Genomic DNA, 17,128 nt, shown 5'->3' with positions numbered 1-17,128 from the left:
ATTCTTCTTCTACTGTTCATATTGGCACCGGCCATGAGTACCGCGTGGTGCACTGCTGCCTCCCAGCTTCTGTTTTACGTAAATTCACTTCATGACCCGCAAACATCCACGCTGCACCTGCTGCACAGGTGTATTTACTTTGCCTGATCAGACCTGACCGGGTTTAGTGTTCAGAGGTTTTACGTAAGGATAAGTAGGACGAAAACAATGTAAAAATATTCATTTACAGGTAACAATCATCCTGCATCCAACATCTTAGGTAAGTAAATGAAAAGAATACTACAGAAAATAATTCTGTTTTTTTAAATTTACTTAACCAGGTCAAATCTGGCCAAATCGGGTCAAAGTAGGTGAAATCACCCTTGCCGGTGTACCATGGATGTGTAGGTTTTTGATAATTTATTAGCAAAATGTGCTTTAACTATTTGCTATGTAAACAACCCTTGTTATTGTGATACTAAACTACTGGGTTATTGTTACTAATACAATAATATAGAAGTGGCCTTTTAATCCTCCACTGCAGCCAACTGTGAACAGTTTGTATTTATTTTATTTATTTATTTCTTAATTTTCAGAGTATTGGATACAATCATGACATTGCCAGTTTTTTGCTATTGATTACAAAAACTTAGTAATACACTTTTGATGATTGAAAGTATTTTAAACCAGCATTACATCAATTCTGTTTTGGTTGTTGTTTTTGCCTTTTTAAACCAAAAAATATATTTAGCAAATTAAAATAATATAAAGTAAATATGATATATAAGACAAGTTTTAACTACTTTTATCTGTATACTTTTGCAAGATTAGTATATAATAATGCATCATATTTTTCAAGCCAATATGATGATTTGCTTGTAAAAATGTAATTAGTATCCTGTGTTAAGAAGGTTAATTTTTAAATATAATAGGTTACAGATCACTGGTTACCCTGTTAACATTGTACAAAAGTTGTGTAACTATTTCAATTACTTCATCAAAGTAATTCAACTTATTAGCCTACATTTGATTACTTTTGGATTACTTTTCTAATAAATGTTTTAACCAGGACAACAAAGCTGAAAAGGCCTAAAAACAGAAGTGCATAAATATTGCACTCAATTTTTTTTTTTTGTCTCAACGTCTTTGCTGACCAGCATTGTACAAATATGCCAAAATAAGGCATTACTGCACTGCAAATAACCACTTTGTAATCATCTATTAGTAGCTGTATCAGTAATTGATTATCTTGTAATTTAATAAATATAACAAGTCACATGTAACTCGTTACTCCCCAACACTGACGTTAAGTAAAGTATTTGTTTGTTGTTTGTTGACTACACTATTTAGTTATTGCTACTAATACAATAATGTAGAAGTGGTGTTTTATTCCTCAACCTCAACAAACTGTGCACAGTTACTGACAACTGTATATTGGTGTTTAATAAATAACAATACATCATATTTTACAAGCTGATCTAATGTTTTGGTTATAAAAATAGCAAATAATCAGTATCAGGTGCTTCGTTTGCGCTGAGAATAACTTAGCCATGTATATATTGAAAAGTGACACAATGGCATCATAATAATATTCCTCATATCATTTAACATGACGTAGAAATAATCAGTCATTTATTCCCCACCAAAATTATATAAAAAAGTATATTTGCACACCATTTAATAATTACAAAACCACAATATTCAGTAGCAGTCACAGTTCACTGTCAAAAAACTGCTAAACCAGGTGTTAACCGATTTCATACATTAAATTACATTTTGCATCAAACCTACTGACTGGACCAATGTCTCCAGTAATGCCCTGTTTTCTGATTTAGCTGAAACAAGCTGCGTCCAGTAGAGCATGAGCACAGTCCTGAGCAGTGAAAGTAGACAGAAGAAAAATCAAAATTTCTCTGAATGTTTAACTGAAACAGAAAAATTCACACGAAAGTGATTAAAAATCCTGCAACTGCTGTTTGAATGTCCCATATAATCATCTAACTTCAATTATTTATTTATATTTTACTGATATTAATTGTCAGATAGTTCCCTCTCTGTCTTAGATTGACTCATATAAATCTTAATAGCTCATACACATATTAACAGTTTTTGAAATAACAATTATAATAGTGATAAACAGATTCTGAGGGTTTTGATATGCTTTTCATTGTCCTTGAAGCCAAGTGTTTTTGGTTGAATAATCCTCCTAGTGTCGAATTATTTCTTGGGTTTTGGCTGAGTCTTCAGTAAGCCAGTCCTATATTTCTCAGTCTGGTAGACATCTGACTCGATGGGCTCGCTGGAGTCGTTCAGTGTTACATATACGTTCCCGTTGACCTCAGTGACCTTGTGAATCCTCTGTTTGACGCCCTTGGAGCGCCAGTGTGTCCTCAGGGGTTTGGCTGTGGGATCGTCCACAGCCTGGTAGAGCCCTTCCCCTTCTGCTAGTGTGATCTTGTACTTGTGCCACGGACACACGATACACAGCTGCCCGTTAAACTCCTGGTGATGGCACAGCGGGAAGTTGTTTAGAGAGATAAGACAGTAACAGCTGCAATGAAGGTCTTACAAGAAAACTTTTTAAAACTATTTTTAAATACACAGAAGTCTTCAGAAGGAGCTTTGCAGCGAGCTGCCAAAAAAAAATGGTTAAAAGCATGAAACGGCTATTTCACTGCAATATACAGAGAACACTGCATGTCACTTACCTCAATGTCTCCATACTGTAATGCACCACCTGAATCTGTAAGAGGAAGTAGTTAAAGTCATGTATTAGAATATTACTGAGTAAAAGTATCTGATATTTACTGTAATGTAATATCAAAGGTAATTTTATCATATTAAATGTACTTAAGTATTAAAAGTACAAGTAAATGCTGTTAATAAAAAAGCAAGCAGTCAGAATTTCGAGAATTATGAAGTTTACGTCTTGGTAACATTCGGCATCTTAAAAACGGAGTGTATATTACACTTTCAGAAATTCAAGGTCTTTTTTTTTTTTTTTACAACTTCAAGGATTTAAAGAACAAAATCCAATTTTTCCTTCCCTCCCATTCCTTCATTCCTCCATTCATCCCGCTCTCCTTCCTTTCTCTCCTATTTTCTAGTAAGTCACTAAAATGCTTAGAGGAAATGTAGTGGAGTTCAAGTGTCTGTGGGTCCTTAAAAAGTCTTAAAACCAATTTGATAAATATTAGGTCTCAAAAGTCATTAAAAAAAACTAAATTTGAATTTCTGAGGTCTTAATTGCCACAAACATTTTATCTAATTTAGTTGATCTATCTTTTAATGTCTTTTTTTCAAAACGAGTCAAGCACTTCGGAATGACAATGCATTTTTCTGACATTACAAATCTCTAAGCTCTGTAATCAGTACTGTCTTTTTACTTTATACTTGCGCTTTCCTCTGGGCAAAATGTTTATTAACCTTACTTGCTCTGATAACCATATTCCTACATTAAACCTCCGCACAGGATTTCATATTTACTTTATACTAACATGCAATGCTTGAAAGAGAGAGGATTAGCCCAAAAATCAGTCTTGAATTTGGATAAGAGGTATCTTGAAAAGGTCTTAAAAACCAATAAATGTAAGTGTCTGATACCTGAAGACACTCTGGTACAAGTGAGAGTTGACAGAAATATAAAAATATTATTGTAACAAAGTATCTGTTACATTACGCCACTGCTGATGAGTTAGTGCAGAAAATAAATTTAACTCTTAAATAATAATAAATAAATAATAGGATGATGAATGTCACCATCTTTAAAATGTTTCAACAGGGAAAAAAAGGTGAGGACAAGCTTTACAATTATAGCTTTATGCATTACTACAACACACACACACACACACACACACACACACACACACACACACACACACACACACACACACAGAAAGAGCTTACGGTAGCAGCGCACATCCATAGCATGAAGCTGCCCCTGGTGGTACAGGACGAGTACATCTCTGCAACCATTAACAGTCTTGGTCACACGCCCAGCCTTGACAATGTCCTCCTTCTTGCCGATGAAGTGGGAGGCAGGTGGAGGAGAGGAAGGAGGAGGAGAGCAGGAGGAAGAGGAAGTCTGAGACGTCTCCTCCTCAGATGACATGTTGATCACTTTGTACAGCAGGTTTCCTGGTATGAATAAGACTGTAGTTTATGAATTCTTTCAGTTATGAGGACATTATTAATCGTAAAGATGACAGTAATGCATGCTGGTTTTATGCAGACGAGTTAGACTTAATTCACCAGCAAAGCAATTCACATGAAAAGCAAAAGTGACAGGATTTGTCTTTGTCCAAATAAGTTTACAAAATAAAATAATAACACACATATGACATTAGGGCAAGGCTGTCAAAAAACAGCGAACATTGAAGAGAGAAGTAATGCCTCTACACTAACGACGTGAGGACAGCGTTTCGGTACTACTTGGATCATTTTACACAAACTGCAGTTCACCATTTGGATAACTACAGTTTATCAGTTATACTGCACCGTTACTGTCATGCATTATAAAAAAATGGGAAATATCCATAAAATATGCCACTGAGTCAGGATTCTTCAGTTTAGGAGAGGTGTCCCTTTAGGGAAAAGGTTGGGAACCACTGATCTAGTCTATTACAAACTATTTCATAATAAAAGGAGGACATTTCATGGTCTCATTTTTCCAGGGATGCACTGGCTTAAACTGCTGTAACCTCTCCTTTCCTCCCCAATCAAAATATTTCCCTCAGCACCGAAAGCTTGTATTTTTTAAGAATTAAGAAAATGGTACAAAATGTGACAATTAATTCTGCACAAACAATCAAGAAGACAATACAGAATTCATGAAATCAACACAAACATCACAAAGACATTCAGTTCCTACATGTTAATGATTAACGTCCTCTCTGAAAGCTTTGGATCAACATTAAATCAACATTAAATCAATATTAAACCAACCTACCTTCTACGTTGCCAGTTTACATCTCTGACACCTCTAAGTTCTGTAGTTCGTTGCCATGGCAGTCTTCCTCAGCTGGTAACCTGGCAACTGGTTGCTGATAAATCGGGTTTCATATCCAGCACGCGACATGAGACTCGCTAAAATTACTCACGTGCTTTGTCTGTGTGACACGGACAGCTATAGTTATTAAGACACGACATCGACTCACAAAATGTTACGTCGGCGTTTCAAATAAGCCACAGATGTGACATTTGAGGAAGAGCCAATGTTGTGTGTTACGGCCAATGTCGTCCCCAGTGAAACACGGACTGATGAACACGATTCCGCGGCGTCCTTCTCCCACGACTTAACCCTTTAAAACCTGGCTGAATATCGGTTGTGCTGCGATCAGACGCCTTCCACAAGTATTTCAACATCTGAACCCGAAACAAAGTAGTTTAATTTCTTTCAAAAACATTATATAAAAAAAAGCAAAGCATCTTGGCGAGAGATGTCCCGCAAATTGGAAATAAGTAAATGGCAACAAGAAAATGACCCAAAAATAAGCCAGAGAGAGATAAGCAAGAGCGAGACAGAGACAGAGGGAGAGAGACAGAGAGACAGACAGACAGACAGAGAGAGAGAGAGAGAAAGCGAGAGAGAGTATGAATCATTAGAAAAAAGAAAAAAACAAACAAACAAACAAACAAAAAACCCCAAACATCTAGAAAAAAAGTTTTTTTTCCGTTTGTATAGTTTTCCAGCTTTTATTGTTATTTCAGAGGGGTAAACCAATTTGCCAACCATGGTTCACTCTATAAATTGGTAATTATTGTGTAAAATAACTCAATAACGACTATAAACCACGTGTGTTATCATAAATAAATCCAGAAAATACATCTCTATCAGCAGCCCATGTCTCAGCTCTTCACATTGTGTGTTTTAAAGCCAGTGGAGAAAATGTCCTATATGGTTTAGTCTGAGAAGCTTTTTGTCTCAGCAGGTTTGTTGGTGGGCATTAAGCCCTCTGAGGGATTATCTCTCTCTCTCTCGTGCTGAACTGAGCGTAATTTGACCGGCTGTCCTTCTGATACTCTGCTTTATGTCTGGTAACATTTCTGCACGTTTCTGCCAGCTCTGCTGAACCACAGCGGGAAAAGAGGGCACCTCCCCAAACCGTCTCCGTCGTTATGGAAACCGACATTGTGTACGGAAATGGTGATACTACTCAAGCAGAGCAACTTTGTAAAAAATTGATGCATTTTGTCAGTTCAGTTTGCTGGTTCAGATAAACCGTCGTGTTCAGTTATTTGTCTTCTTTTGCTAAAAAATCTGAAGGGATTCAAGTAAGTTTTCTATTTATTCTTGACATTTGGAGACTTTAAAGTTTTAGTAATTTCATTCATAAAAATTCCTAAGCACCAGAAACCAATAATGTAAGATGAATTGTTAGTTTCATTTGATCTAGGCAGTCATTTTAAAACCACAGCAACTTTTCTTTGATTTTGACGTGTGGGTTTGTTCTAACATCCCCGCAGTGGACAACAACCCTTAACTTTTATTTTGTGTGGGTAAGGGACTGTTCTTTATTTATCAGTGGAGGGGGTGCCCAGTGTATGACTATTATTTTTTAGTATTATTTTAACACTCCTAAAAGCTATAAATATCTTTCCCTTAGCCTCCCTGATTGACTAGCGGAAAATGCACGACCCTCCCTCCACCATAAATTAGTAATAAGATTTCAAAACTAAGCCTTTGATGCATGGAGTATTAAAAAAAAAAAAGAAAAGTTTTTTCACTATTAGTGCTTCCTGGTTAGTCAGTGCAAACATTTTATGTTTGCCAAATTCTGGATGAGATGTAAAATAAGGGGGTTTTGATCAAATATAACTATTTTAAGTACAGATTTGGTGATATTTTTTTTCTTACAGTGGCGTTTGTTGTAAAAAAGATGTGTTCAAGGCCTGCTGGAAATTTAAAAATACAACAACAGTTTCGTGTTTTTAGTTTATGAAAATGGTAGATAATGTAATTTTGATTTCTGGAAGGCATATTTTCTTAAACAATAGGTGGTGAAATAAATACAAAATACAGACATTTACCATTGTTTGCCCTCCACCCCCTCAAAAACACAAGTCCCTCCCCAGTGATTAAAAAAATATTTGACACACCTCCCACTTCTTGCACCACCTCCCCATCCTCATAAATAATGAACAGTCCCAAAGCTGGCCATACATGTAATTTAAACTGCAGGTTCTCTTCGTGTAATTCAATTTGCAGAAATAACAGTTGCTGACACTCAAATCCCAACACGTGCTCACTGTAAGGACTGAGGCATGGCCTGGAGGAAACATAAACCTCCATGTGGGGATTATTCGAAGCAGTGTACTGTTTCATAAACAGTAATGAACTGCACTCTCACCTTATGCATACATTTGAAGATTGTCTGATACAAGTGCCATGTGGCAGGACTTTTGCAGCTGCCAGCCAATCTGCTGTAGAAGCCAAATAAGCAACAGTTGCATGTCTGCATCTGCTATATTTATCATATTTGCTACAACGCAGAAATGTGTGACATGACTGCAGTGTGCTGCCCCGGCTCCATCCAGACCAAGTGTCAGATTTCAGCATCATACCAGTGCCGTGTGCTTCGCTCACCACCACAACTGTGCAGCGTGGTAGTAATGACACAGTGACCCACCAGACCATTGGTCATCAGTCTCTCACAGGAATCACTGAAGGACACAAAACAGCGAGGACATGCTGTGTTGGAAAAAGCAGTGCTGCTGCAGGGAGCTTGTGACAATAGCTTATGAATTTGAATACTTTTCTGTGTAGGTTGTCATAGAATTACTTTAGTTGTAGTCATTGTCATTTATTGCATGGCTTTGGTTTGTGTGACCAACTGATGGAGAGACTAACACACCATGTCTGCCACCCTCAGGGTAGACGGAGTGAAATAAAAGAAGAACAAAGGGAAAAGGAAGGGGATATGTCACTTTGCCTGTATGAGTGTCTGAGGGCCGTTGGGCTACAGGGTCACTACACCAGGTAAGCTCACTCTCTCAAATTACATCCAAACTTTCCCTGTCCTCTTCTGCTCTGCCCATCGCTTTCTCCATTTCCTGTCCTTCAGATTTACCTCAGTGGGAGTTTGGCGTGCAGCCCACCTTTCAGCACTGTCCATGGAGGACTATCCCATCCTGGGAATCCGCTCTATGGAGGACAGGACTCGACTCTTTAATCTGGTCCAAATGGTCAAAACTCTTGACCTTGAATATGAAGATGGTGATGATTATTATGATGTTAATGATGAAGACTATGCTGTAGCAGATGACAGCTTTAGCTATGATGATGAGGATGAGAAGGGTGCTGGAGTAAATGCAACCAGTTTTTCCGATCCATCATTCGTTCGCAGACAACTTGATTTCAGTTCAGAAGGAATTGATCATCATGTGAAGCTATTTTCTCCTCCAGAAGACACTGTTCATGCAAGTACTGAGCCAGGCCGGGGCAAAGGATCAGCCAGACCTTTGCAGCTTGACACTGGAGGGGCTTTGGTATGTGGCTGCAAAGGGAAGAGGAACCAAAGGCCAGATGCCCGTGAATCTGATCATCACACAGCAGCAAACACAGAGCCAAACATCATGCAAGGAGAATCCATGTACAGCTCTGCCACTAAATTATCGCCAAAGTTTGTCTCATTGTGTAAATTAAACAACAGACCTGCACCAGTGGCATCAAATAGTTTTAGAAACAAACCAGTTGGATGCAAAGACAGAAAAGGAATCTCTAGGAAGGACAAGCTCTGTACAGGAATAAGCAGTAACGCAGCTACTGAAAATAAGCCAACACCTGTTTATGAATCAAAGAGAACAGCTGGCTACAACTATGGTCTGCCACTGAGTTCCCCTCCAGCTCCAAACAAAAAGTGAGTGGCAGTGGTTTGTGTCCTCCTCACTGGTGATTCCCTACTTGCAAATTTGTATCTTAAAGACAGCTACAGTATATTTAAGACTTTTCTTGAACATGAAAGACACTCAGAAAGTGAGGTAAAGTATCATACATTGAAGCAAGATTTCCTATGCATACACGTATGTCTTTAAAATGTTTGTTTTTTTGTGATTGTTTCTCTTTAATTGACAGTTTGCATAAAGTTTGCATATGAGCATTGTTTCCTTTGCACACAAGTATCCTATTTTACTGTCTGTGATTGGTTTGTGTGATTTGCAGGCAAACAGAGGGGCAACGGATCAGTGTGTGTGTGAGAAAGAGACCTCTGACGCGCACAGAGTACAGGAGAGGAGAGGCAGATGTTGTCACGACTCCAAGTGGAGAGTGTGTTATTGTCCACGAAAGCAAAGAGGCGGTGGATCTCACACAGTACATACTACAGGTACATATAATGCCCAGAAAAGAGACAATAATAAATCATGTTATGTCTTGTATTAATACCGTCAGTAATACTGAAGAGTTTCTCCAAATAAACACATCTGTCATCACACTGTCATGATATTTAACTGGGTATTTTGTGATATACTACTTGTATATGGGGTGTATTTTTAATTTAAGGTATCCTTGTCATATAGTCATGCTTTTTTATTTATCTAATGTCTTGCTGTTTTACTCATGTCCCTGCAGCACAGGTTCTACTTTGACCAGGTTTTTGGGGAGGAGAGATCTAATGAGGAAGTGTATCAAAGAACAGCATATCCTCTGGTGCAGCACATGCTCAATGGGTAGGTCAGCACTGGTGTGACAGTATTTATGGAGGTGTGTATGTTGTCACCTTTTTCTATCCAAATGCCCTGAAGTCCAAATGTGTCAGTTTTGGTGCTTGAAGTAGCACTACATGCTTGTAGGTATGAATCTATGCTCCCTAACTATCTTTGTTTGTTTGTGTTGTGTGCATCCATAGAGGCAAGGCCACCTGTTTTGCGTACGGCCAGACAGGTGCAGGGAAGACTCACACCATGTTGGGTTCATCTCCTATGAGACCAGGGCTGTATGCACTGGCAGTCCGGGACATTTTTGCTGCTCTCTCCGCCACACACACACACTCAGCCTTGCTGGTGTATGTCAGTTTCTTTGAAATCTACTGTGGTCAGCTGTATGACCTGTTGGACCACAGAAAAAGGTGTGTGTTGGTGTCAGTATGTGTTTATTTTGTTTTGTTAAAAGAGCCCAACAATTTTTGATTTGAAGATAAAAAGATGACCAGATAGCAATTAATCAAAAAACAACACCGAAAAATTAAAATTAAAAACAAAAAAAAATAACCCAGTTTCTCAAAGGGATAATTTATCTTTTGGTAACATTTTCATCATCTTTGTCTGTCTTCTGTCAGGTTGTTTGCAAGGGAAGATGGACAGAAGATGGTTCACATTGTAGGACTGTGTGATGTCAGAGTGGACTCTGTCAGCTCTCTAATGGAGGTTTGCCCCTTTCTTTAAATATTGCCTCATGTCCACACTGTGCAGTAATAAGATGTCAATCTTGTATGCCATATCGCAGATGAAAGAAAAATCTGTTCCATTAAGTTTTTATTGTGTTTTTCCCCAAGCAAATGACTTTGCAACATGATTTAATTAAACCTGGCCTGTAATATAACATTTCTTTCTTTAAGCCTATTTTTGTTTTAACAAGAAACACTCAGTATAGTACTTTTAGGTACTTATGTGTACACAGTAAAAATGTTTACTTTTAAGTACAATATCCACTCTGTATAGCACCTCAGGTCATGCTTACATTCTCCCAGATGCACTGGCAGCCTCTTGTGAATCTGAAATACTTGATTACCCAACAAGACAAATTCTATGATTTTATATGCCTGTATTGACTGAAAAAAATATCTTTGAACAGTTTTAATCCTATTTTTTGTGTTTGTTTGTGTGTTGTTTTGAAATGTCTTTGAAAAAGACATTGTATAATTTTTAATCTTTTCAAAAGAGAATTATTGATGTTTTGTGACAGAAAAAAAAGTTTATCCTATCTTTTCGTATCTCTGCCTCCCTTGTCTCTTTCCTGTATTCTTCACTGCCCTTATAAAGGTGATTTCACAAGGCACAGAGGAGCGCACACAAGGAGTGAGTGGAGTGAATCCGCTCTCTTCTCGTTCCCATGCCGTGCTTCAGATTCAGCTAAGAGATCCAAACCAGCAGATTGCTGGTAGGTGAGTGGCAGCAGGTGTTCTGTTATATTAGAGGCTTATTATAGTGTGCACACTTTCTGATGATTTTGTCTCTTCTCTTTAAAGCACTACTAGTGTTATTGTAGAACAGCAGTATTAATTTGAAATTACAAAAGAAAAGATGTGTGTTCGTGTGTGTGTGTGTGTGTGTGTGTGTGTGTGTGTGTGTAGAATGTGGTTTGTGGATCTGGCAGGAAGTGAGAGGGCATCAGACACCAAAGAACCGGACAGGCAGAGTCGCATGGAGGGTGCTGAGATCAACCAGAGTCTGTTGGCTGTAAGCTACACAGACACACACACACTCACACACTCTTTATTACACATAAAGTGAATGATATGATTTTCCATATGTTCTCATTTGCAATTTTTTTTTTTTTTTTCTCAGCTTAAAGAATGTATCCGGTCCCTGGATCAAGAGCAGCTGCATACACCTTTCAGACAAAGCAAACTTACTCAGGTACTTCAACTTTTGCATTTTGCCAAATTTCCGTGGTTCTGTTGTGTGTGTTAGTGCGCACAAATATCATGACTGACAAAAATCTCTCCTTTGTTTTGTACTATATTGTTCTTGTTTTAGGTTTTGAAAGACTCATTTGTCGGTGACTCGATGACATGCATGATTGCCAACATTTCACCTGGTCACTTAGCAACTGAACACACGCTAAACACACTGAGATACGCCGACCGGTAAGTGTGTCGGGGATGTGCAACATGGAAAATTAGATGCTTAAAATATTGTTTTTTAATATTGTTTCTTTGAGCCATAATGGATTTAATTCATCCTACTTTGACATGGGACTTGAACATAGTGATTGTGAATACAATTTTTTGTTATCATCTTGTCCCAAGTAGTGACAGCTTATCCTGTATTTTATGTATTAATTTTAAAGTACTAGAAGCAATGACCAGTGACAGCTCTCTTAGATGTTGAATCTCCTTGATTTTTCATAGGGTGAAGGAGTTGAAGGGACAGGGAGGACATAGAGGAGGAAAAAAGGGCAAGACAATACCCTCCCCTAAACATAATCTGTTCAAAAGCAGCAGCAGAAGCCACAGTGCTGGCACCCGAGGGAAAAGTCCCCCTAAAAGGCCAAAGTTAGGAAGACAGAGAGAGGATTTTGGCCCCACCACGCCTACCTCGAGATTGGCCGGAGCAGGGGATGCATTTGTCTGCTCCACACCCAAAAATAACAGATGGGGAGAGGAAACAAGTGCAAGAACAAGGAAGGAAATTGGACTTGAGCATGTTACACCAGTCAAAGGTTTGCTGGGAATCAGTGAAAAGGTGGAGAAAGCAGGCGGGAGGGAGGGTGGAAGAAAAAGGTGTGGAGTAGCTGACAGTGCAGGCCGCTCAGCTGGTGACCAGAATGTCGCAGCAAAGCTGGTCCTGGGACAAACAACAGATAAACAGCTTCACATGTGGGAGGTACAAAGGAAATCTGGATTCTACCACAGAGAAAACAAGAACCAGCAAAGCACTTTGAAAGAGGGAGGACAAGAGGGAAGAAGATGGACAGAACAGAGAAGACAAGTAGAAATCAGTAAAGACACATGTAGTGAAGTAAGAGAAAGAGATTTACAAAAGGTTGATGAAAGGGATACGGAGAGGGAGAGGCATCTGAGGCTGTATCACCAGCAGCTGCAGCAGTTTCTTCCCTCACCAGCCTCTTCATCTGTCCATCTCCTCTCACCCTCTCCATGTCCGCCTTTTTCGTCCTCTAATCAGGCCTCTCTCTCTTCTTCTGTCTCTCCATCTTGCTTTTCTTCTCTTCAGCACTCATCTGGCTTCTCTGTTTCTGCACTTATGTATCAGGGTTTAGAAAATGTTTTAGATACATACAGAGCCAAGGTTGAGGTTAATGGTAAGAGAGGACAGTCATCTGTCTTCCCCTGTGGAGCTGAAACCACTCCGAGTTGCAATAGAAATAATGATGAGCTCAGTCATGGTGACTCAGGAGGTGTTAGTGAAGACTGGAGTGAGGGAACAGGGGAAAGATTTGGAGGTAAAAGTGAAAAGATGAGGTCACTGAAGGCAACGGGGGAAGTAGAGGTTAGGAGGGAAGAGTGGAGGCCAGCTGGGGTGGATAGAAGAGGGGAGAGGAGGTGGGCTTGGGTAGCAACAACAGAAACAAAGCAGGCAGATAGGATGACAGGTGCAATGCCAGCTGATGTAGAGGCATTAATGTCTAACAACTGTGACTCGAAGGAAAGGAGAGAAGTGGGTGAGGAAGGTCTAGATGCCTCGGTTGTCACAGCTGATGGAGTGTGGAGTCATGAGGAGCGAGAAGCAGCGGAAGGCTACAGTTTACTCTCCAACCACAGCGACAGCGACGGCCTCTTTAACCGACCTCCTTTTGAGTTGTCCCATCAGAAAGCTCCAGCAGAACGACCCCTCTCACCAGCCTGTGAACATACCAACCCCCTCTTGACCCCTAAAAAACCCAGTGATCCCTCCCTTAAATTAAAACATACTAGATGCACCTCAGACATCCTGCATCTACCGTTGCAAAATGCTCAACAGGGAGTGCCACCAAGCAGCTGCAGAGAGAAGCCAACATTGTTTGCTGCTCATGATAATAGAGAAAAATTTGCTCCATCGGCCACACTACCGTTTACTACGGCCATCACACAGAATGCATGTAAAATACCTGCTGAGACCCTAAACAAATTATCTGAAAGTCCATCCTACACTCAGGTACACAACCATGCAGATGTCAAAGCCAAAATGTCTGTTTTACGTCGAGAAGAGAGTGCAGATTCTCTCAGCTGCATCATGGACCCCCTCAGCGTCTCCTTGCTTCAGGTGGACCAACAGGTTGCCACAGACTCATTCCTCAGAGGGAAACAGAACACCTCACTCTGTTCGCTTGAAAGAAGAAAAGATAACAGAAAGAATGGGGAAGAAGGGCATCGCAAGTGTGAAGAGATGGCACGGAAAGATGTGGTTGAAGAGGACGTAGAATTTCGGCTGTCTCTTTTGGAGTTGCCACAAGCGAAAACCCAGTGCTCTCCTGTCTCTGACACCATGACAGCTACAAACCACACTAAACAAAGAAAAGACATGTGCTGCACCCTAGACAAACATTGTGAAATAGGTAAGTGTGCATTCTGAGTATGAATGTGTGTGCACTATTTTGTGCTTAATGGAGAATTTCATCCATGAAATCACTAGTATATCAATTACTCAGCCAGTGTTAGGTTGAATTTGTAAAGAAAACTTTATTTTTTAAGCATGTCTCCATGGTGAACGAAGAATCCAAAAAGTTTAAATTCTTGATACATTATAGCTAATGATGGCCGCATTTAACAATAACAAAACTATACATCTGAACATTACCTCACTATTTTAAACACTTCCGCATACAAGTAGCGTGCCTGAGCAAGTGTGCGTGTGACCTCCGCTTGTGCATTCCAGTTCAAACTTACGCTCTTGCCCAGACATGCTTCTCTATGCATCAGACTTTTCATATTTTTTAAATAGTAAAGTTTTAGCAAAAATACATTTGTAAATACATGGATTACACTGTACAAGTTGTGTGAGAGATTTTGTAAACTGATGCTTTGATGTAATTTTGCTGCAGTTAAACACGGCATCCTTCTACTCAAAAAGGACAAACAAGGGGCATGCGAGAAAAAAGTTTTCTTCACGAATTCAACTTAACACAGGGTGAATAATATATGTATACATTTTCATTTTGCGGGTTAAGTATTCCTTTAAGAACTGGTATATGATTTATTTTGATTTTTATGTCTAGGTATGATGAAGCCTCCTATCCCCGAGGTTATGCTGGATCCTTTCTATAAGAAGAACAATCAGAAACCTCAAACTATGCCAGCTGAAGTCCTGGGCAACATGACCTCTGCATCCCCACTTAAACCCTCCATAAGTTCTTCTATGCAAAATTCTGTCATGCAGTCTGGGAACACTGGTTCACCCAGCTCACACGATCTAATGTCAAATGGTAGCAACCACACGCCACAAGGATATGCACACAATAAACACAACAAATTTGCATCTTCCACTTCAACACTACAGTCAGAAAGCACCTTGGGCCAATTGAACACAATGCCAAAGCAGGGTCACACAGTGCGTTCAAACCACTCCAGCAACACAGACATCTCGTCCCAACCTACAGACTCAAATAGTGAAGAGAGCAACAGCAGTCAGCAAATCAGCCCCATAATCCATCTGTCTGCACTGGAAGACCTGGATCATGGCCAGTAAGTACAAGGGATGTGGCAATTTTGTTTACACAGTCATCCTAAATGAGCATTTCAGAGGCCAGTGCACTTTATAATGAGACACTGCCAGTATTTCCACAAATACAAATAATGATAATACCCAACTGCATTTAGGAGATATTATAATATTAACTGAAAACATACTGACAAACATGATACTGAAATCACATAGGCCTCTTTGGTGACATATTTAGATATCCAACTGTTTATTTTGGAATAATGGAGTAATCGCATTAGTTAACAAAAATATTTCTGTCTTTTTCTCCAATCCAATCCAATTTAAGGTGGCGTATTGTCCAGGCCCATTGGGAGCAGCTAGAAGAGATGGAAGCTTTATTTTATATAGAGGGGACTCTTCTGTGTCAGCAACCTGAAATGGTCAGAAAAAGATCAAAGTCACATTTCTTTGCTGCATTCATTTTATAAACTACATTTAAATGGCACTCCTCTGTCTGTTCTCATTTTCTTTTAACAGGCATTTGGGGAGTATGTCCACAAACTGGAGGATATAATGGAGAGAAAGGCTCGGTGTGTTCACAGCATGCTAGCTCAGCTGCGGCCATATCTTAAGCCCAGTTACTCTAACCAGCCACACAACCAAGAAGAAGATAATCATCATCCAATTACTTGAATTAACCATACTAAATGGGAGTATTTGTATTTTTAAGTGCAGCCTACACAGTGGAGAGATGGCAGTTATGCAAAGCAGTGCTGTTTATGAGTGCACACTGGCTACCCTCAAAATGGTATGAGTCGATACTTGTGGGGTTGATTTTTTTCTCTCTTATATCCTCAGTGCTGTATACATTCTGAATCAGATGAATTTAATAGACTTTATTATGAAATTTATTTAGTTCTTTGAATTATAATTTAATGAATTCATCTTAAATTGGAGATTTGTCACGCTACTGTGGAAACCTGGATGACTGGTATTTAAAAATTAAGTTATTTTAATAGTTGCTATGTATGTACTTTATCTCTGCAATACTGGCACTTTTGGAGTTTCTCCTACAGTATCAGGCTAATAATTATCCCTCAGCTTTGTTCTTGGTTGTTTTTTGTTTGTTTGTTTTTTAAACCTACTAATTCTAAAGTTTTTCCATCAAAATCACAGCACTTCATCATTTTGAGACATGGATTTGAATGTGATCTGGCCTTTCAGTTTCATGGTTTGAGTGTATAATTAGTGCTTTAACTGCACCCCCACCAGACTCTGGATAAAGACCAGCTGGTCTTCTTTGTAGTTATGGGCTTCACTAAAAGTCTGACCCAAAAATGTTAAATCAAGATGTAAAACTTTTTGCTACTCTACTTAAAACTTGAGCTCAGGTTATCAACTGAGCTGTTTACTTGACAGGTAGTGCTATTTTCTGATTGAAATTTTTGTTTTGCTTAGTTTTCTAGAGCAATGTGGCTATTTGGTGTGTTTTTGTTTTTTAGCTGAGCCATTGAGGCAACTTGATAATGCTATAAGATTGAATTAAATTTGCTTGATGATTCTGTGTTGCATTTTTTTTTTTTAGTTGGTAGGCGATTAAATGATTATTTTCTGGGTGAGGCGGTGTTGTTTTTATCCAAGTCCATTCACCTATTCAAATTGTCTTTTATAATGAGGTACTCTATATAGCCTATTTCAACGGGAGCATAGCTCAGAGAGAAAGGGTTAATAACATTTTAATAGAAAAAGCCAGTTTAGTGGATCACTTTTGTCAGTATTAAAGAATGAACAGTATATGATTAATTAGCTCATTATTCTAGCTAAGTTTTACATTCATGTGATAACTTTTTTT

The 17,128-nt window shown here is 39.0% G+C and overlaps 2 protein-coding genes across 4 annotated transcripts; one reads left to right on the top strand and one right to left on the bottom strand.

Moving 5' to 3' along the window:
- The first annotated feature begins 123 nt into the window (after window positions 1-123).
- LOC121939423 (uncharacterized) lies at window positions 124-16,848 on the top strand. Of its 3 annotated transcripts, none has more exons than XM_088076718.1 (15): window positions 124-259; window positions 7,851-7,957; window positions 8,043-8,837; window positions 9,140-9,302; window positions 9,548-9,645; window positions 9,825-10,043; window positions 10,254-10,341; window positions 10,957-11,078; window positions 11,268-11,373; window positions 11,482-11,553; window positions 11,674-11,783; window positions 12,048-14,191; window positions 14,852-15,317; window positions 15,623-15,716; window positions 15,814-16,848. In XM_088076718.1, the coding sequence occupies exons 2-15, from the start codon at window positions 7,899-7,901 to the stop codon at window positions 15,967-15,969; spliced, it is 4,692 nt and encodes a 1,563-aa protein (XP_087932844.1). In that variant the 5' UTR covers window positions 124-259; window positions 7,851-7,898; the 3' UTR covers window positions 15,970-16,848. The 3 variants fall into 3 exon arrangements, with proteins under 3 accessions (XP_087932844.1, XP_087932845.1, XP_087932843.1); XM_088076719.1 differs by lacking the exon at window positions 124-259 and adding an exon at window positions 6,046-6,252; XM_088076717.1 differs by lacking the exon at window positions 124-259 and having other exon boundaries at window positions 7,800-7,957.
- LOC121939424 (Rieske domain-containing protein) lies at window positions 1,623-5,264 on the bottom strand. The gene is made up of 4 exons (XM_042482447.2): window positions 4,928-5,264; window positions 3,886-4,116; window positions 2,688-2,722; window positions 1,623-2,481 (listed from the first exon to the last, which is right to left on the bottom strand). The coding sequence occupies exons 2-4, from the start codon at window positions 4,088-4,090 to the stop codon at window positions 2,197-2,199; spliced, it is 525 nt and encodes a 174-aa protein (XP_042338381.1). The 5' UTR covers window positions 4,091-4,116; window positions 4,928-5,264; the 3' UTR covers window positions 1,623-2,196.
- Window positions 16,849-17,128: the final 280 nt, after the last annotated feature.

This window comes from Plectropomus leopardus, chromosome 4 (genome assembly GCF_026936395.1).
Source record: "Plectropomus leopardus strain MGB_pleo_1.0 chromosome 4, ASM2693639v1, whole genome shotgun sequence".
Lineage (NCBI taxonomy): Eukaryota > Metazoa > Chordata > Actinopteri > Perciformes > Serranidae > Plectropomus > Plectropomus leopardus.
The sequence above is the reverse complement of the archived record's forward strand: the minus strand, read 5'-3'. Positions and strand labels throughout refer to the sequence as shown.